The sequence below is a fragment of the Myxocyprinus asiaticus genome, chromosome 26, assembly GCF_019703515.2.
Source record: "Myxocyprinus asiaticus isolate MX2 ecotype Aquarium Trade chromosome 26, UBuf_Myxa_2, whole genome shotgun sequence".
Lineage (NCBI taxonomy): Eukaryota > Metazoa > Chordata > Actinopteri > Cypriniformes > Catostomidae > Myxocyprinus > Myxocyprinus asiaticus.
The window spans coordinates 19,659,952-19,675,033 of NC_059369.1; the positions used below are offsets into that span (position 1 = coordinate 19,659,952).

Consider the following 15,082-nt stretch of genomic DNA (forward strand, 5'->3'; position numbering starts at 1 on the left):
CCAACACACACGTTTCATCTGGATCTTGTGGGTGCCCTGTTCTGATGTAATTTCCTGTTGTCCCCCTGCAGAACTCTTTCTTCAATCAGCTGCACAAGCAGAAGAAGTCGGAGAAGTTCTTTAAGGTGTTCTACGATCATATGGAGCAGGCTCAGAAAGAGATTCGCTCTAGTGTGTCCGTCAACATGTTTGAGCTCAGCTGTAGGAAGAAAGAGGAGGAGGGAGAGGGTTCTGGTATCAGACATAAAAAAGGTATACTTCCTCTTTCTCTATCTCTACCTCTTCAGGTGCACCTGAAATATCAACTGATATTTTTGCAGTTGTGTAGCCTCTTGCACTGTTTAAGTGTCCCGCCTCAAGCTTTGTATTTTGACGATGGCATGTCAAGTTCAAAATAGTTCAACTTTTAAAAACATGCCTCAAGTCCCCTTTGTTCTGCTCCATTCCACTGTGGTCCGTCAAGCTGTTTTTGAATGCAGTAACGTGTTTAACAAACGGCCCTTATGAAACAAATCCAATTGGGGTCAAGTGAACCCAAAACCAGGCTAGTTTTACAGGGTCTCCTTATGACTGATTAATCGACTAGTCATTCAGGCAACCAACTGACTACTTCATTTTGAAAATACATAGTTTTGCTCTCTACACCAGGTGTAAATCTAAAACTTTTTCCATCATTCCAAAGAAATCTATAGATATAAATTTAATTTTTGCAACTAGCTAAGAAACAGAGATCAATATCTCACCAACGTAATATGACATTATATGACGTAATATGTTTTTCAGATTAAAAATTACACATTGCCAAACTTATTGTACAACCAGATAAAAATCCAGGTCTATTGATCTGCAAACTCAGTAAATGTAAAAGCTTAAAAACACATGATTTTGTATTTCCTACCACTTTTAACTCTTTGCAATTCAAAACAGACCTACAAAGCACTTACATGAGTACACACACTTCCACCTCTGTAATTAAGGTGAACTGAGTTAATTCTGGAGTGAATTTATAAGCTACTAAACTCAGCAAAAAAAGAAACGTCCCTTTTTCAGGACACTGTATTTTAAAAATAATTTTGTAAAAATCCAACAATGTTTAAACAATGTTTTCCATGCTTGTTCAATGAACCATAAACAATTAATGAACATGCACCTGTGGAACAGTCGTTAAGACACTAACAGCTTACAGACGGTAGGCATTTAAGGTCACAGTTATAAAAACTTAAGACACTAAAGAGACCTTTCTACTGACTCTGAAAAACACCAAAAGAAAGATGCCCAGGGTCCCTGCTCATCTTTGTGAACGTTCCTTAGACATGCTGCATGGAGGCATGAGGACTGCAGATGTGGCCAGGGCAATAAATTGCAATGTCCGTACTATGAGACGCCTAAGACAGCGCTACAGGGAGACAGGAAGGACAGCTGATCGTCCTTGCAGTGGCAGACCACCTGCACAGGATCAGTACATACGAATATCACACCTGCAGGACAGGTAAAGAATGGCAACAACAACTGCTCGAGTTACACCAGGAAGGCACAATCCCTCCATCAGTGCTCAGACTGTCTGCAATAGGCTGAGAGAGGCTGGACAGAGGGCTTGTAGGCCTGTTGTAAGGCAGGTCCTTACCAGACATCACCGGCAACAACTTCGCCTGTGGGCACAAACCCACCTTCGCTGGACCAGACAGGACTGGCAAAAAGTTCCCACGACGAGTCATGGTTTTGTCTCACCAGGGGTGATGGTCGGACTCGTGTTTATCGTTGAAGGAATGAGCGTTACACCGAGGCCTGTACTCTGGAGCAGGATCGATTTGGAGGTGGAGGGTCCGTCATGGTCTGGGGCGGTGTGTCACAGCATCATCGGACTGAGCTTGTTGTCATTGCAGGCAATCACAACGCTATGCATTACAGGGAAGACATCCTCCTCCCTCATGTGGTCATCCTGACATGACCCTCCAGCATGACAGTGCCACTAGCCATACTGCTCGTTCTGTGCATGATTTCCTGCAAGACAGGAATGTCAGTGTCATGCCATGGCCAGTGAAGAGCCCGGATCTTAGGGCTAGGGCCATTCCCCCCAGAAATGTAATGGAACTTGCAAGTGCCTTGGTGGAAGAGTGGGGTAACATCTCACAGCAAGAACTGGCAAATCTGATGCAGTCCATGAGGAAGAGATGCACTGCAGTACTTAATGCAGCTGATGGCCACACCAGATACTGACTGTTACTTTTGATTTTGACCCCCCCCCCCACCCCTTTGTTCAGGGACACATTATTCCATTTCTGTTAGTCACATGTCTGTGAAACTTTTTCAGTTTATGTCTTAGTTGTTGAATCTTTTTATGTTCAAACAAATATTTACACATGTTAAGTTTGCTGAAAATAGAAGCAGTTGAAAGTGAGAGGACGTTTCTTTTTTTGCTGAGTTTATGAATTTGACCCCCACCTTTTTCTTTTTTTTCTTTTTTTTTTTACATAATTGCAATTAATATTTAAGATATGTAGTTGCATTTCATGTTTGTAATGAATATGATTTATTTGATTTGAAGCGTGAGACTCACGAAAATTGTAAAGAAATGTCCGTTTCATATTTCACCCCAAAATAAAATAAAATATGTAATTCTATTTTGCATTAGTGTTCACCCAAAAGTGAAATAGTTGGTTTCAAAAATGATAGTTCACCCTAAAATGAAAATTCTATCATCATTTACTCACCCTCATGCCATCCCAGATGTGTATGACTTTCTTTCTTCTGCAGAACACAAATGAAGGTTTTTAGAAGAATATCTCAGCTCTTTAGGTCCATACAATGCAAGTGAATAGTGGCCAGAACTTTTAATCTTCAAAAAGCACATAAAGGCAGCATAAAAGTAATCTATAAGACTCCAGTGGTTAAAATCCATGTCTTCAGAAGTGATATTATATGTGTGGGTGAGAAACAGATAAATAATTAAGTCCTTTTTACTATGAATATCCACTTTCACTTTCACATTCTGAAAGTGAAAGTAAAAGTGGAGATTTATAGTAAAAAGGACTTCAAGATTGAAAATGAAAATGAAGCCTATTTTTAGGGCCATTGAGATTTTTTTGAATCGTGAAAATTAAGCACATTCCTCCCCACCTCCCAGCACGGTGTCAGTTGAGTCATTTAAACAAGGTTTAACATTGACCCGTTGACTACTTTTCTCAACAACTTGTCGAATATTAAAATGAGTTTCTCTGGTGCCGTGTTGGAAATTTCTAACAGAAGAAGACCTAAAAGGCCACAAAACTGATATTTTTTTTTTTTTTCAAAGTCTAAAAATAATCGTTCAGAAATCACCCTCTCAGTTTCTTGCTGAAAATAGACACATGTCCTAATTGCAGTGTTCTGCTTTATCATACACACTTAATTAAAAAACAAAAAATGACCTAGACTATCTAAATGACACACAATGCGTCTGTTCTATTGGTATTAAATCGGTCACATTAATAGCCCTTCTCTGACAAACAAGCATATCTTAATGCATAGCTATTCATGCAAGTGCCGTTCCAGCCTAAGGCAGCATAAATAAAAAACAGTGAGGCAAATGAATGGTATTTGTCCCTATTTCAACTGCTGTGTTCCATATCCTCTGTCACATGAGGTCATGTGAGGGGTAACTGCCGGTTTATCCAAAACCTGCTTTTATGAACCAGCTGCTCATCGATGGAGAAAAGGAGTTCAAGTTTGCCTTGTGTCAAAGAAAATGGCTCAACTTGATAATTTGATAAGGAGAAATATTTTAGAGTTTGGTTTTGAATAATAAGCTTCAAATTTGCCTGAATATTAGTTTTACATACTATAACGACTAGCAGATAGTTCCATCTCTGAATTCTGATTGGACAAGCCACATTCAAAACCATTGTAAAATCACCCACACCTGTGACCTGACACGTTGGGATCATTCAGTGAAGTGCTTAAGAAATTGTTGTTATACAAGGAAAAATATTGTTGGCAGAAATTTACTTGCCAGTAACATTTTGGGTGATTTGCATTCAGTTTAGCCACTTTTGGATGAAGAACTGCAAATATGCATAAATATTAGTTTACATCATGTAACAAGCTCTTTCTTTCTTTTCTTGTGAAGTTCGAGATCCCTTGCATCTCAGAGAGGAAATGCGGGGTCAACTCAAAGAAGCCTCCTCGGTCACCTCTAAGGCATACAGCACATTTTGCCGAGAGCTGGACCCCGAGATAGAGCTAATGGGGTCAGGAGGATTTGAGGGCTTGGAGGACGTTGAGGAGGAGGTCCAGATGAGCCAGGCCATCACCATCATGAAACCCATTCTACGCTTCCTTCAGCTGCTCTGCGAGAATCACAATAGGGACCTGCAGGTGCTGTAAATTCCATATTGTCTGAGTTGTCATTGGCCCAATTTTGCTCGGCTGTAGTTTGTAGATTGAGAAGGATTTAAATCTTAAGTGTGCAATTTTGTAGCAAAATTGTTTAAATACTTTCTTCATGTTGAAGTAAGCCATTTGTCTGTTGATTTTCACAAAAGTGTAAATACTGTGGCTCTGTGACACTGCCAAAACATAGTTTTGTTTGAGAATCCCTAACCAGCCTGACATATAATTGGTTCAACCAACAGCGTGAGTTGGGGCCGATGCTACCTGTTTATATGACCAATGAAAAATAGGCAGAGTGTTCAGGAATCCTGTCTGAAAACATTATTTTCATTATTTTGACAATTCCGTTTGATGCCTCAAGTTGTGCAGAAATGACAGACTTCACATTGTGCTTAAAACCATTCTAGGAGATTACTTGTGTTAAGCACTGCCAGATAAGATGGGGTATATTGTGTTTAGAAGGGACATCCAGTGAAAGTACTTTAGAGGACTTGAAATTTGTATTTTTCCATTTTGAGAAAAAAGCCCCTCGATGCTTACAAATTGAAATATTTTGCTGTGGTATCAACATCTCAAGGGACCCCTGACCTAGAATGGATGACTCAGTCTGAATAGAGACACCAATTACTGCCACTCAGGACTCTGGTTTGTGTTTTTAGTCCATGTCTTTCTGTTCTCTTGTATACAGAATTTTCTGCGAGATCAGAACAATAAGACCAATTATAACCTGGTGTGTGAGACACTCCAGTTTCTGGACTGTATCTGTGGTAGTACCACTGGAGGCCTGGGGCTGCTGGGGCTCTACATTAATGAGAGGAACGTGGACCTGGTAATACAGACACTAGAGACCATCACAGAGTACTGTCAGGGTCCCTGTCATGAGAATCAGGTACTAAAACTACATCCTCACTAGACAATTAGGACAAATATTTTTCCATGTAGACAAATGGGTTAAGCTGCTAGATTTGATATGGTGTTTGCATTTAAAGGAATAGTTCAGTTCTGTTATCATTTACTCACACTTGTTGTTTCAAACCCGAATGACTTTTTTTCTACTTTGGAACACAAAAAGGAGAAATTCTGACTGTACTGCCGCTCTTTTCTGTGCAATTACAAAGAATGGGGACTGGAGCTTTTAAGTTTCAAATAAGAGACAAAAGCACAATAAAAGTATCAAAAAGAAGCCCATTTGACATGTGTGCAATGAGGGACAGTCTGAAGTTCAAGTTGTTATTGACTGAACATCTGCCGTAGCTCTCCTTGGCGCATTAAAAACGTGTTGTCAAGTTCACGAACACAGTTTGAATGATTTGGTCTCAAATCGCACTGATTTGATTCTCATGTTCAACTCACTGACAATTAACAGCTTCCTGAAGGTGAATATTATTAGTGAATAACAACTTAAATTTTGGTTTGTTTCTCATCCAAACCTATCGTATGACTTAAGAATTGGAATATTGTGCACAAGTTGTACAGACTACTTTGATGGTACTTTTATGGTGCTTTTATGTCCTTTTTGAAGCTTGAAAGCTCCTGTTCACATTCCTTGTAATTGCATGAAAAAGAGCAACAAATGCAACCTTCACAATTTTTCCATTTTATGAGTTTGTAATGACATGAGTCTGAGTAAAAAATGAGTAGATAATTTTTCCACTCACCAGAGGCTTAATAAATGATCAGATATTGCTACTTGCTTTCAATTTCAGAAAACTTTCGGATAAGAAATGTTGTTTCAGTTACGCTCTTATGGCTGATGGATTATGCATTTCCTCCTTTGCAGTCATGCATAGCCAGGCACGAGTCAAACGGCATTGACATCATCATCGCTCTCATTGTGAATCCAATTGATCCTTTGGGGAAGAACCGACTTGACCTTGTGCTGGAACTGAAGGTACTCGTTTGCTCATGTAATTCCAATAAGGGTACAAGTGATACAAATATTATAATATTTCACAGATGACAAAACGACTTGTTTTGAAGCATTTCTGATTTTGTTTTGGTGTGTAAAAACATCTGCAAAAATTTTTCTTCTTCGATAAAAAATAAGTGAATATTTCACTTTATGGCAATTTAAAAGTTTGGCAAGCGTTTTAATCACTGAAATAGGTGTCCCGAGAAATCATATCTGTCTCTGTGACAGCTCTTGGTGGTGTTATCGGCAATAAATAGTCAGGGGAGTGTGGCAATTGCTTAAATCACCTTTTAGGAAGAGTTCACCCAAAAATGAAAATTCTCTCTTCATTTACTCACCCTCATGCCATCCCAGATGTGTATGACTTCTTTTCTTCTGCAGAACACAAATTAAGATTTTAGAAGAATATCTCAGCTCTGTTGGTCCATACAATGCAAGTGAATGGTGGCCAAAACTTTGAAGTGCCAAAAAGGAGCATAAAAGTAATCCATATGACTTCAGTTGTTAAATCCACATCTTCAGAAGTGATATTATATGTGTGGGTGAGAGACAGATCAAAATGTAAGTATTTTTTTTTTACTATAAATTCTCCTCCCTGCCCAGTAGGTGTCGATATGCACAAAGAATGCGAATCATCAAAAACAGAAGAAGAATGCAGACTTAAATATTGATCTGTTTCTTAGCCACACCTAACATATAACTTCTGAAAATATAGATTTAATTACTGGAGTCATATGGATTACTTTTATGCTGCCTTTATGTTCTTTTTGGAGCTTCAAAGTTTGGCCAACATTTACATGCATTGAGTGGACTAAAAAGCTGAAAAATTCTTCTAAAATTCTTTTTTGTGTTCTGCATAAGAAAGAAAGTCATACACATCTGGGATGGCATGAGGGTAAGTAAATGATGAGAGAATTTTCATTTTTGGGTGAACTATCTGTCTTAAATGTCATTAAAATGTCCTTTCTATACGATGACAAATCAGAACAATGCATCTAAACTTCTCCTGGCCATCATGGAGAGTTGTCATGACAGTGAGAATGCTGAGAAGATCCTCTACAAGATGAGACCCAGCGAACTGGTGAGCTTATCATGAATTTGCAGTTCATCATGCACTTTTGAGATCATATGTTATCAGTCAAAACATACTGTACATAAATGTTATAAAGTGATGTTCTGATACAGTGTGACTGTATGTATATAAACAGTTTGTGGTGATGAATGAGGCCTATGATCAAGGAGAAGATAGTGAGATTAATCAAGAGACATCAGATCAGATCAAACCTAAAGACGTTGGCCACAACATCTACATCCTGGCCCATCAGGTAAGATTTGCACAGGGGCGTATACAAATGTTTGTCCAATAAAATGCTCTTAAAAGTGAAAATGTCCCTGCCCCTAATACCAGCTACTTGTGACTAGCAATAATAAGCAGCAAATCATGTTCATTGTTGGGACGTAAACTAAAACCTATTGGCAAAAAAGGGATAAGCCCTTCAATATACATTTCTCAGTCTCAAACTTCACTTCCATCTGTTTTCCTGATGGTCTCAGCCATCTGCCAGATAGATTATTTCTGTCACTAACTGCCTGCTTTCATAATGACACTAGGATAACTTTAAGTGTTCCTCTATCTCTGTTTTCCTCACGCACATCAGACCGCACGGAGGACTCAAAAGAGAACAAAAGCGCAAGTGTGCACAGCTCTTTCAGTGTTTGCTTTGCTGTATTTAAAGGGATAGTTCACACAAAATTCTCATTTACTCACCCTCATGCCATCCCAGATGTGTATGACTTACTTTCTTCTGGGGAACACAAACAGAAATTTTTAGAAGAATATTTCAGCTCTGTAGGTTCTCACAGTGCAAGTGAATGGTGATCAGAACTCAGAAGGTTCAAAAAGGATATAAAGGCAGCATAAAAATAATCTATAAGACTCCAGTGGTTAAATCCATGTCTTCTGGAGCAATATGATGAAGAAACAGATTAATATTTAAGTCCTTTTTTACTATCAAGCTCCACCTTTGATTAGCCCCGTCCAGTAGGTGGCTGAATGTGAATGTGAGAGTGAAAGTCACTTCACAGAATGCGGAAGTGAAAGTGTCGATTTTCAGTAAGAAAGGATTTAAATATCGATCTGTTTCTCACCCACACATATCATATCGCTTCAGAAGATATGGATTTAACCACTGGAGTCTTATGGATTACTTTTATGCTGCCTTTGTGCTTTTTGGACCTTCAAAATTCTGGTCACCATTCACTTGCATTGTGAGGACCTACAGAGCTGAGATATTCTTCTAAAAATCTTTGTTTGTGTTTTGCAGAAAAAAGTCACATACCTGGTATGGCATGAGTGGGAGTAAATGATGAGAGAATTTTCATTTTTGGGTGAACTAACCCTTTAAATGTAAGTGTGGCCTGCGGCCATGTGATCTAGTTTGGGAGGTTAAGCTTCAACTGAATCATTTTCATCTGTAGTTCCTCACATGAAGAAAACAAAACAGGGCCTGAGGATGTACAGTAAGACTCACACATACAGAAAGAGAGAATAAAAGAATAATATCATTGGTTTGCTTGCAGTTGAACTTACAAATCTATAAAAATACTATAAATAGTTTATTCATAGTAAAGATGTCCTTTGAGTAATTCATCGATGCATTTTGTTTGTTTGTCTTAACTTCCTTTAGTTTGCTCAAACTTACAGTAGCTTTAATCTCTTCCCATGAGAGAACACTCTGTAAATTTAATGTTTTAATTAATGCATAGAAATGAGTGTACATTCACTTTAAAGCTCAGGAAGATGAATTGAATGATGATATAAGCATTTCCACAAACAGTGAGGAATGTTTGATTGGTCCCACTGTCCTTTTTTCTTCATTGTGTTTTCAGTTTCTTTTTGTTTGCCCAGCAATGTTGGTGTGTGTCGCCAAATAAGAGATCTTCTTGTGTTTACATGGTTTGAAGTAGAATGCAAAGTCAATGATATTATGTGGTGTCAGTTAAGCTTTCGATCACATGACTTGCTCTCTTCCAGTTCTTGTAACAGACTCCTGATGTTAGCTCTTGATCAAGAATGATAAGGTTGCTGTGAAAATTGTTGAGTCTTGAATACTGCACATCTCTCATGTTCTATAAGCCTGAGTAGGAGCAAGAAAACAAGCATTAAAATCCCTCACTTCTGTTTGCCGCGTTAAGGCCATTATGTTAAGAATGGACGCTGAGGGTGTGGAATAATTGCCTGTACGTAGTAACATTCTTCTATGTGCTTAAAGTAAAATCTGTTTTTTAGTCAAGTATTCTAAGTCAAGCTCTTAATTGTCATTGTAATTTTACAATGACATAAGGTTATTTTTTGTAGTTCATGAGGTCGTTGCATTAATGTAATTTAACTCTTTAATATAAATGAAAGGGATAATAGAAAATAATAGAAATACACACAAGTGCAACAAATAAGAAATAAACTAATGAAGATGTGGTGTGCATGGATTGAGATGAACAAGGTAGTGTAAAATGAAAGGGATAGTTCACTCAAAAATGAAAATTCTGTCTGCTGCCACACAATTGGCTGATAAGATAATCGCATGGATGATTGTTGGTGCCAGACGAGCTGGTTTGAGTATTTCTGTAACTGCTGATCTCCTAGGATTTTCACACACAACAGTCTCTAGAATTTACTCAGAATGGTACCAAAAACAAAAAACATCCAGTGAGCGGCAGTTCTGCAGATGGAAACACCTTGTTGATGAGAGAGGTCAACAGAGAATGGCCAGACTGGTTCGAACTGATAAAGTCTATGGTAACTCAGATAACCGCTCTGTACAATTGTGGTGAGAAGAATATCATCTCTGAATGCTATTCTGAGATGCGGGTTGGCAGCACGAGGGGAACCTACACAATATTAGGCAGGTGGTTTAAATGTTGTGGCTGATCGGTGTATATGAAAAAAAAAATAATTTAAACATGCAATGGAAGTGAATCATGACAAAGGCAAACATGCCATCTTTTTTTTTTTTCTTCCCCCATACGATGTAAAGTGAATGGTGACTAAGGCAGTCTATGGGCCTTAAGGGATCTTTTTATGATTGTGTATGTGTAGTAAACCAATGCAGATGTCGAAGCGATGCAAAATGTTATGTTTTAAAGAGTTGATTCTTATACTTGAATGAATTGCTTGGTTCTTGCAGAGCATTATTGGTTATTCGTCGTATTGTATTGGAAATGATCAACCAAACGGTTTTCAGTGCCCTGTTTTAGATTAGGTTTTCTCTGGATGTCATTGTCTTACTAATGCTTCTTGCCCCACGTAACTGTTGACATTGAGTAATTTAGATAAAAATCAGAGCTCCCCTACATTGGTTGCTGTTAAAATGTTTTGAATTTGTAGTAATCAGATTGATCAAGCTGGCCTCTCGTGTATTGACTCATCCATTATGAAACTGGTAAACTGTCTTAGTTAAATCACTAATGTGTCACTAATGTAGTAATATTGAGCTGTTGTTGATGGTGTTTGATAAATCAGTTGTGTTGACTGCAGTGTTTTTGATAATCAGTTGGCTCGACACAGAAAAGACCTCCAGCAGAGTTTGAAACCTGGCCCAGACCCCAACGCCGAGGGAGAGGAAGCACGCAGATATTACGCCAACCACACTGCTCAGATAGAGGTAAATGTTTAAAGCTAAAGAGTGTACTTTCTCTGATCCCAGCATAAGATCCTGAGACAACTATAAGTAAGCCATTCATTGGTTGATTTCCTGGAAAAACATAACCACTGAGGCTCTGGAGCACGATTAAAACGTTGCTCTGTCTGTTTAAGCATCAAGACCAGCCTGACAAAGCAACATTGGCTCAACCAATGACATGATTTTGAAGTGTGACATGGGGAGTTTTTGGGAAACCAGTTTGAAAGCATTCATTATTGTTGCAATTCGGTTTAGTGTTACCAGAGGCCCAGAAATTACGCACTTTATGAAGTTACATTTGTTTCCATCACCAATTTTAGTAGGATTAGTAAAAATATTTTGGCTGTTCTAAATCCAAAACGTGACACCTTTTTCTATTCCAGCATTTCTAAAATCCTGTTTCCAAGTCCTGTTTTGTCTCTATTGTCAATTAAAGATGATTGTTTATTGATCTGCCAATTTGTAATTTTTTTTTCAGATCGTGCGTCATGATCGCACAATGGAGCAGATCGTGTTTCCTGTGCCCAATATCTGTGAGTACCTGACAGAAGAATCGAAAGTGCGCGTGTTCACAACTACAGAGCGAGATGATCAGGGCAGCAAAGTCAATGACTTCTTTCAGCAGTTTGATGACCTCTACAACGAGATGAGGTGGCAGAAGAAAATAAGAAGTGAGTTGCTTTGCACAAAAATCAAATGTAACAATTTATCACCACATCACTATTTCATATTGACTTCATATTAGGGCTGCCCCCGACCATAGATTTTCCTAGTCGACTAGTAGGCATTAATTTAAGCCATTAGTTGACTAATCGCACGTTTATGATATTAATTTAATTACTTAAATATATATATTTTGGGGGGGCATCAGAAAATGGTTTAAGTTCCAGGGCTGAGAAAGAATGTTATAAGTAACATTGCTAACACTGTTCTACATTACAGAGAAATACTAAACCGTAATAATGAGCCTTTAAAATATAAATTTTACCAGCGCATGCACAAAGTGAGCCGCAGTGACACCGGCAAAAGCGGTAATGATTCTGAATGTGTCAGAAAAATCAGCAAAGAGACTGTCTGAACATTTTGTTAATTTTTAGAAAGAAATGCACATTCGGGTTGTGCCGACAGACGATGATCTCGGGGATCAACGATGGTCAGAGTGATTGCCAATAGCTGATGCCTTTGATGTCAAGATGATATTTAGCTCGTTTTCCCATTAATGTATTAAATTAATTATTATTATTAGGCTATAATTATTATCAAATTATTATTACAAATAATTTGCCCGTAGACACACAGACACGCGCTTAAAGAAACACACTTTATTGTATTATTAAGAACAGATGACAGAAAAGCTGTCTATGTGCATGTTTATACGGAGGCGTGCAATCTCGTGGAACACGCGAATCTAAAAGGTTCTCACTCTTTGTTTCTGTCTTCCGATTTTTTTTAATTTTTTTTATGCAAGCACAGTATCGTCTATGAGTGCTGCAAATGACCTCAGACATCTCAAATCAGGAGGTGTTTTGAGTTCAGTTCACTTTATTTTTTCCACAGAGCAGTTCATTGTGAACACAACTCTGCAGCCTATACATCTGTGATTAAAACTTAAAATAATACAAAAACATGTTCACCTCGAACCATGATTTATATTTCAGTGATTATTATCATCATTATAATTATTATTTTTACATTTATAATTGTTTTTATGTCTTCATTTGTGTAATTAATTTTTAATTAATTTAAAAAATTTAAAAAATCGACCAAGACTATTCTCATCAACTAACATTTGGTCGACTATCAGGGGGCAGCCCTACTTCATATTGAGTAATTTAACTGATGTATTGTTGTGTGTTTGCAGATAACGCGCCACTTTTCTGGGTGTCAAAACACATATCTCTATGGGGCAGTATCTCCTTCAATTTGGCTGTGCTGGTCAACTTAGCTGTGGCACTTTTCTACCCATTTGGAGATGATGGAGATGAAGGTATGGCATGCTGAATAACTGAAAAACACATCTAAACTCATCTTTTCTTGTTTAGTGTCATTATTCAATTATTTAAGGCAAAGTTATCTACAGTGTTATTTTAAGACGTTTATAATGTGTATAATTGATCTTTTTGAAATTTTTGCATGTTTTGTACACATGACCCTGTTTGTTTTGAGCACCAAGGGCTTTTACATCGAAATGGTTTTCAAATCTGACCTTTTGCCTCGTTTGTATGAATTCATCCAGGAGTTGCATTGGCATTATGAAGTTAGTAAACAGTTTTTTATAAAATAGGCAGTTCCAACCCTAAGACCCTGTTTACACCTGATATTAAGATGCATTTTGGGTGATCGGATCACAAGGGATGAGCACTAAATACATGTCTAAACAGGGTCTAAACCGTTTTGTGATCGGATCACAAAAACCACATACGGAGGTAGTCAAATAACATGTGATCACATTGCATTTGAGGTGTAAATGCTAATCCATCCTGATGCGTAACGGACAGCAGTGAAGCGCCACCCCTCACCTGTGAATCAACTGCTGTGCTACAACAAGTGTTTAAACTTTGCCGGTTATGTGCTGCTTTAAAAGGAAGTTACCATTCGATCAGAAATTTTGAAAAAGCGGATACATTCATTCAAGCATGAGAACTTCATGGATCTTCATAAATCTTCAGTGTGTCTGATATAAACATGCAGTGACACAGATGAAAAGCACACACATGTGCAGCTCAGCTAACACAGGTACTTTACTGAAACAATGGATAATTTTGCTGTAAATGTTGTGATTGTGCTTGCATTAAATTTCTACTGCATCTGGCAGAAACAACGGTTTTGTTTGCACTTTCCTTGTCTTTTCTGACTTTTTTGCTGTTTATTATCATGCTGTAACACACTGACGACTGTATGTCATCATGAAATCAGAGACCCTCCCCTCAAAATCCAAACACAAGTAGTCGCAGGAGATGCATTTAAGCAACCAGGTGTAAACAGCGATGTCTTGCCTGACCACAAGTGATCGGTTCACTCGAGACGCATCTTAATACCAGATGTAAACGGGGTCTCAATTCTGATTGGATGAGACACGTTCACAGCTGTTGTAATAAACACACACCTGTGACCACATATATATTAACATGCTCTGTTGCTTGGCAACAGCAAACAGCTTACAACTAGGGTAGTTAACTATATTACTTGGCAGAAGTAATTGAAGTCATATAGTTAATTGCTTATTACAATTATATTTAATAATAAATTGAACCGTTTATTAAATATTGCTGTCTTTCATCATATTGCTGTTCCTGCCACTGGAGTCTGTGTGTTGTAGTCTGTGCATTTCATTTTATCATGTGTAAGGTAGTTTTAACCTTCTGAGACCCGGGCGTGACTGCTGTGTGCAATTTACATTTCCCTTTTTGATTAGTAGCACCTAATAAACATGCAAAAAAAAAAAAAAAGAGCAAATTCTAGAGCAAATTGTTTTCCTAAAAATGTATGTCTGCATATGTGGACAGCAGAACTAAGTTGTGAAATTTATTTTATATATATATATATATATATATATATATATATATATATATATATATATATATATATAGTACTGTGCAAAAGTTTTAGGCACTTGTGAAAACTGTTGCATAGTGTGGATGTCTTCAAAAATAATGCCATAAATAGTTTTCATTTATAAATTAACATTATACATGGTGCAGTAAACATAAAACAAGCTAAATCAATATTTGGTGTGACCACATTTGCCTTCAAAACAGCACCAATTCACCTAGGTACACCTGGACACAATTTTTCTTGGTTGTTGGCTGATAAGATGTTCCAAGCTTCTTGGAGAATTTGCCACAGTTCTTCTATCTATTTTTCTCATTTCTTCCATCTCTTTATGTAATCCCAGACTGACTTTTTTTTTCAGTGGGGGGCTCTGTAGGGGTCATGCCATCTGTTGCAGTGTTCCCTGTTCTTCTTTTCTGTTCTTTTATATTTTCAAAAGGAATGTTTGGGAGTGTAAAATTTATATTTCCTATTGACACACTAAAGCTGAAGATATAAATAACCATCTTAAGACAAATGTTTTTGTGAAACATCTTATGTGCCTAACACTTTTGCACAGTTACTATATATA

The 15,082-nt window shown here is 37.7% G+C and overlaps 1 protein-coding gene across 2 annotated transcripts in view; it reads left to right on the forward strand.

Annotated features, from left to right (window-relative positions):
• Positions 1–15,082, forward strand: part of LOC127417299 (inositol 1,4,5-trisphosphate receptor type 2-like) — a 115,937-nt gene that overhangs the window by 72,666 nt on the left and 28,189 nt on the right. For both annotated transcript variants that reach the window (XM_051657225.1, XM_051657226.1), the window contains 9 exons: positions 72–252; positions 4,106–4,353; positions 5,057–5,257; positions 6,149–6,259; positions 7,266–7,361; positions 7,489–7,605; positions 10,831–10,941; positions 11,438–11,630; positions 12,821–12,946. In XM_051657225.1, the coding sequence (XP_051513185.1) occupies positions 72–252; positions 4,106–4,353; positions 5,057–5,257; positions 6,149–6,259; positions 7,266–7,361; positions 7,489–7,605; positions 10,831–10,941; positions 11,438–11,630; positions 12,821–12,946 (1,384 nt within the window). The remainder of the gene's footprint in view (positions 1–71; positions 253–4,105; positions 4,354–5,056; positions 5,258–6,148; positions 6,260–7,265; positions 7,362–7,488; positions 7,606–10,830; positions 10,942–11,437; positions 11,631–12,820; positions 12,947–15,082) is intronic.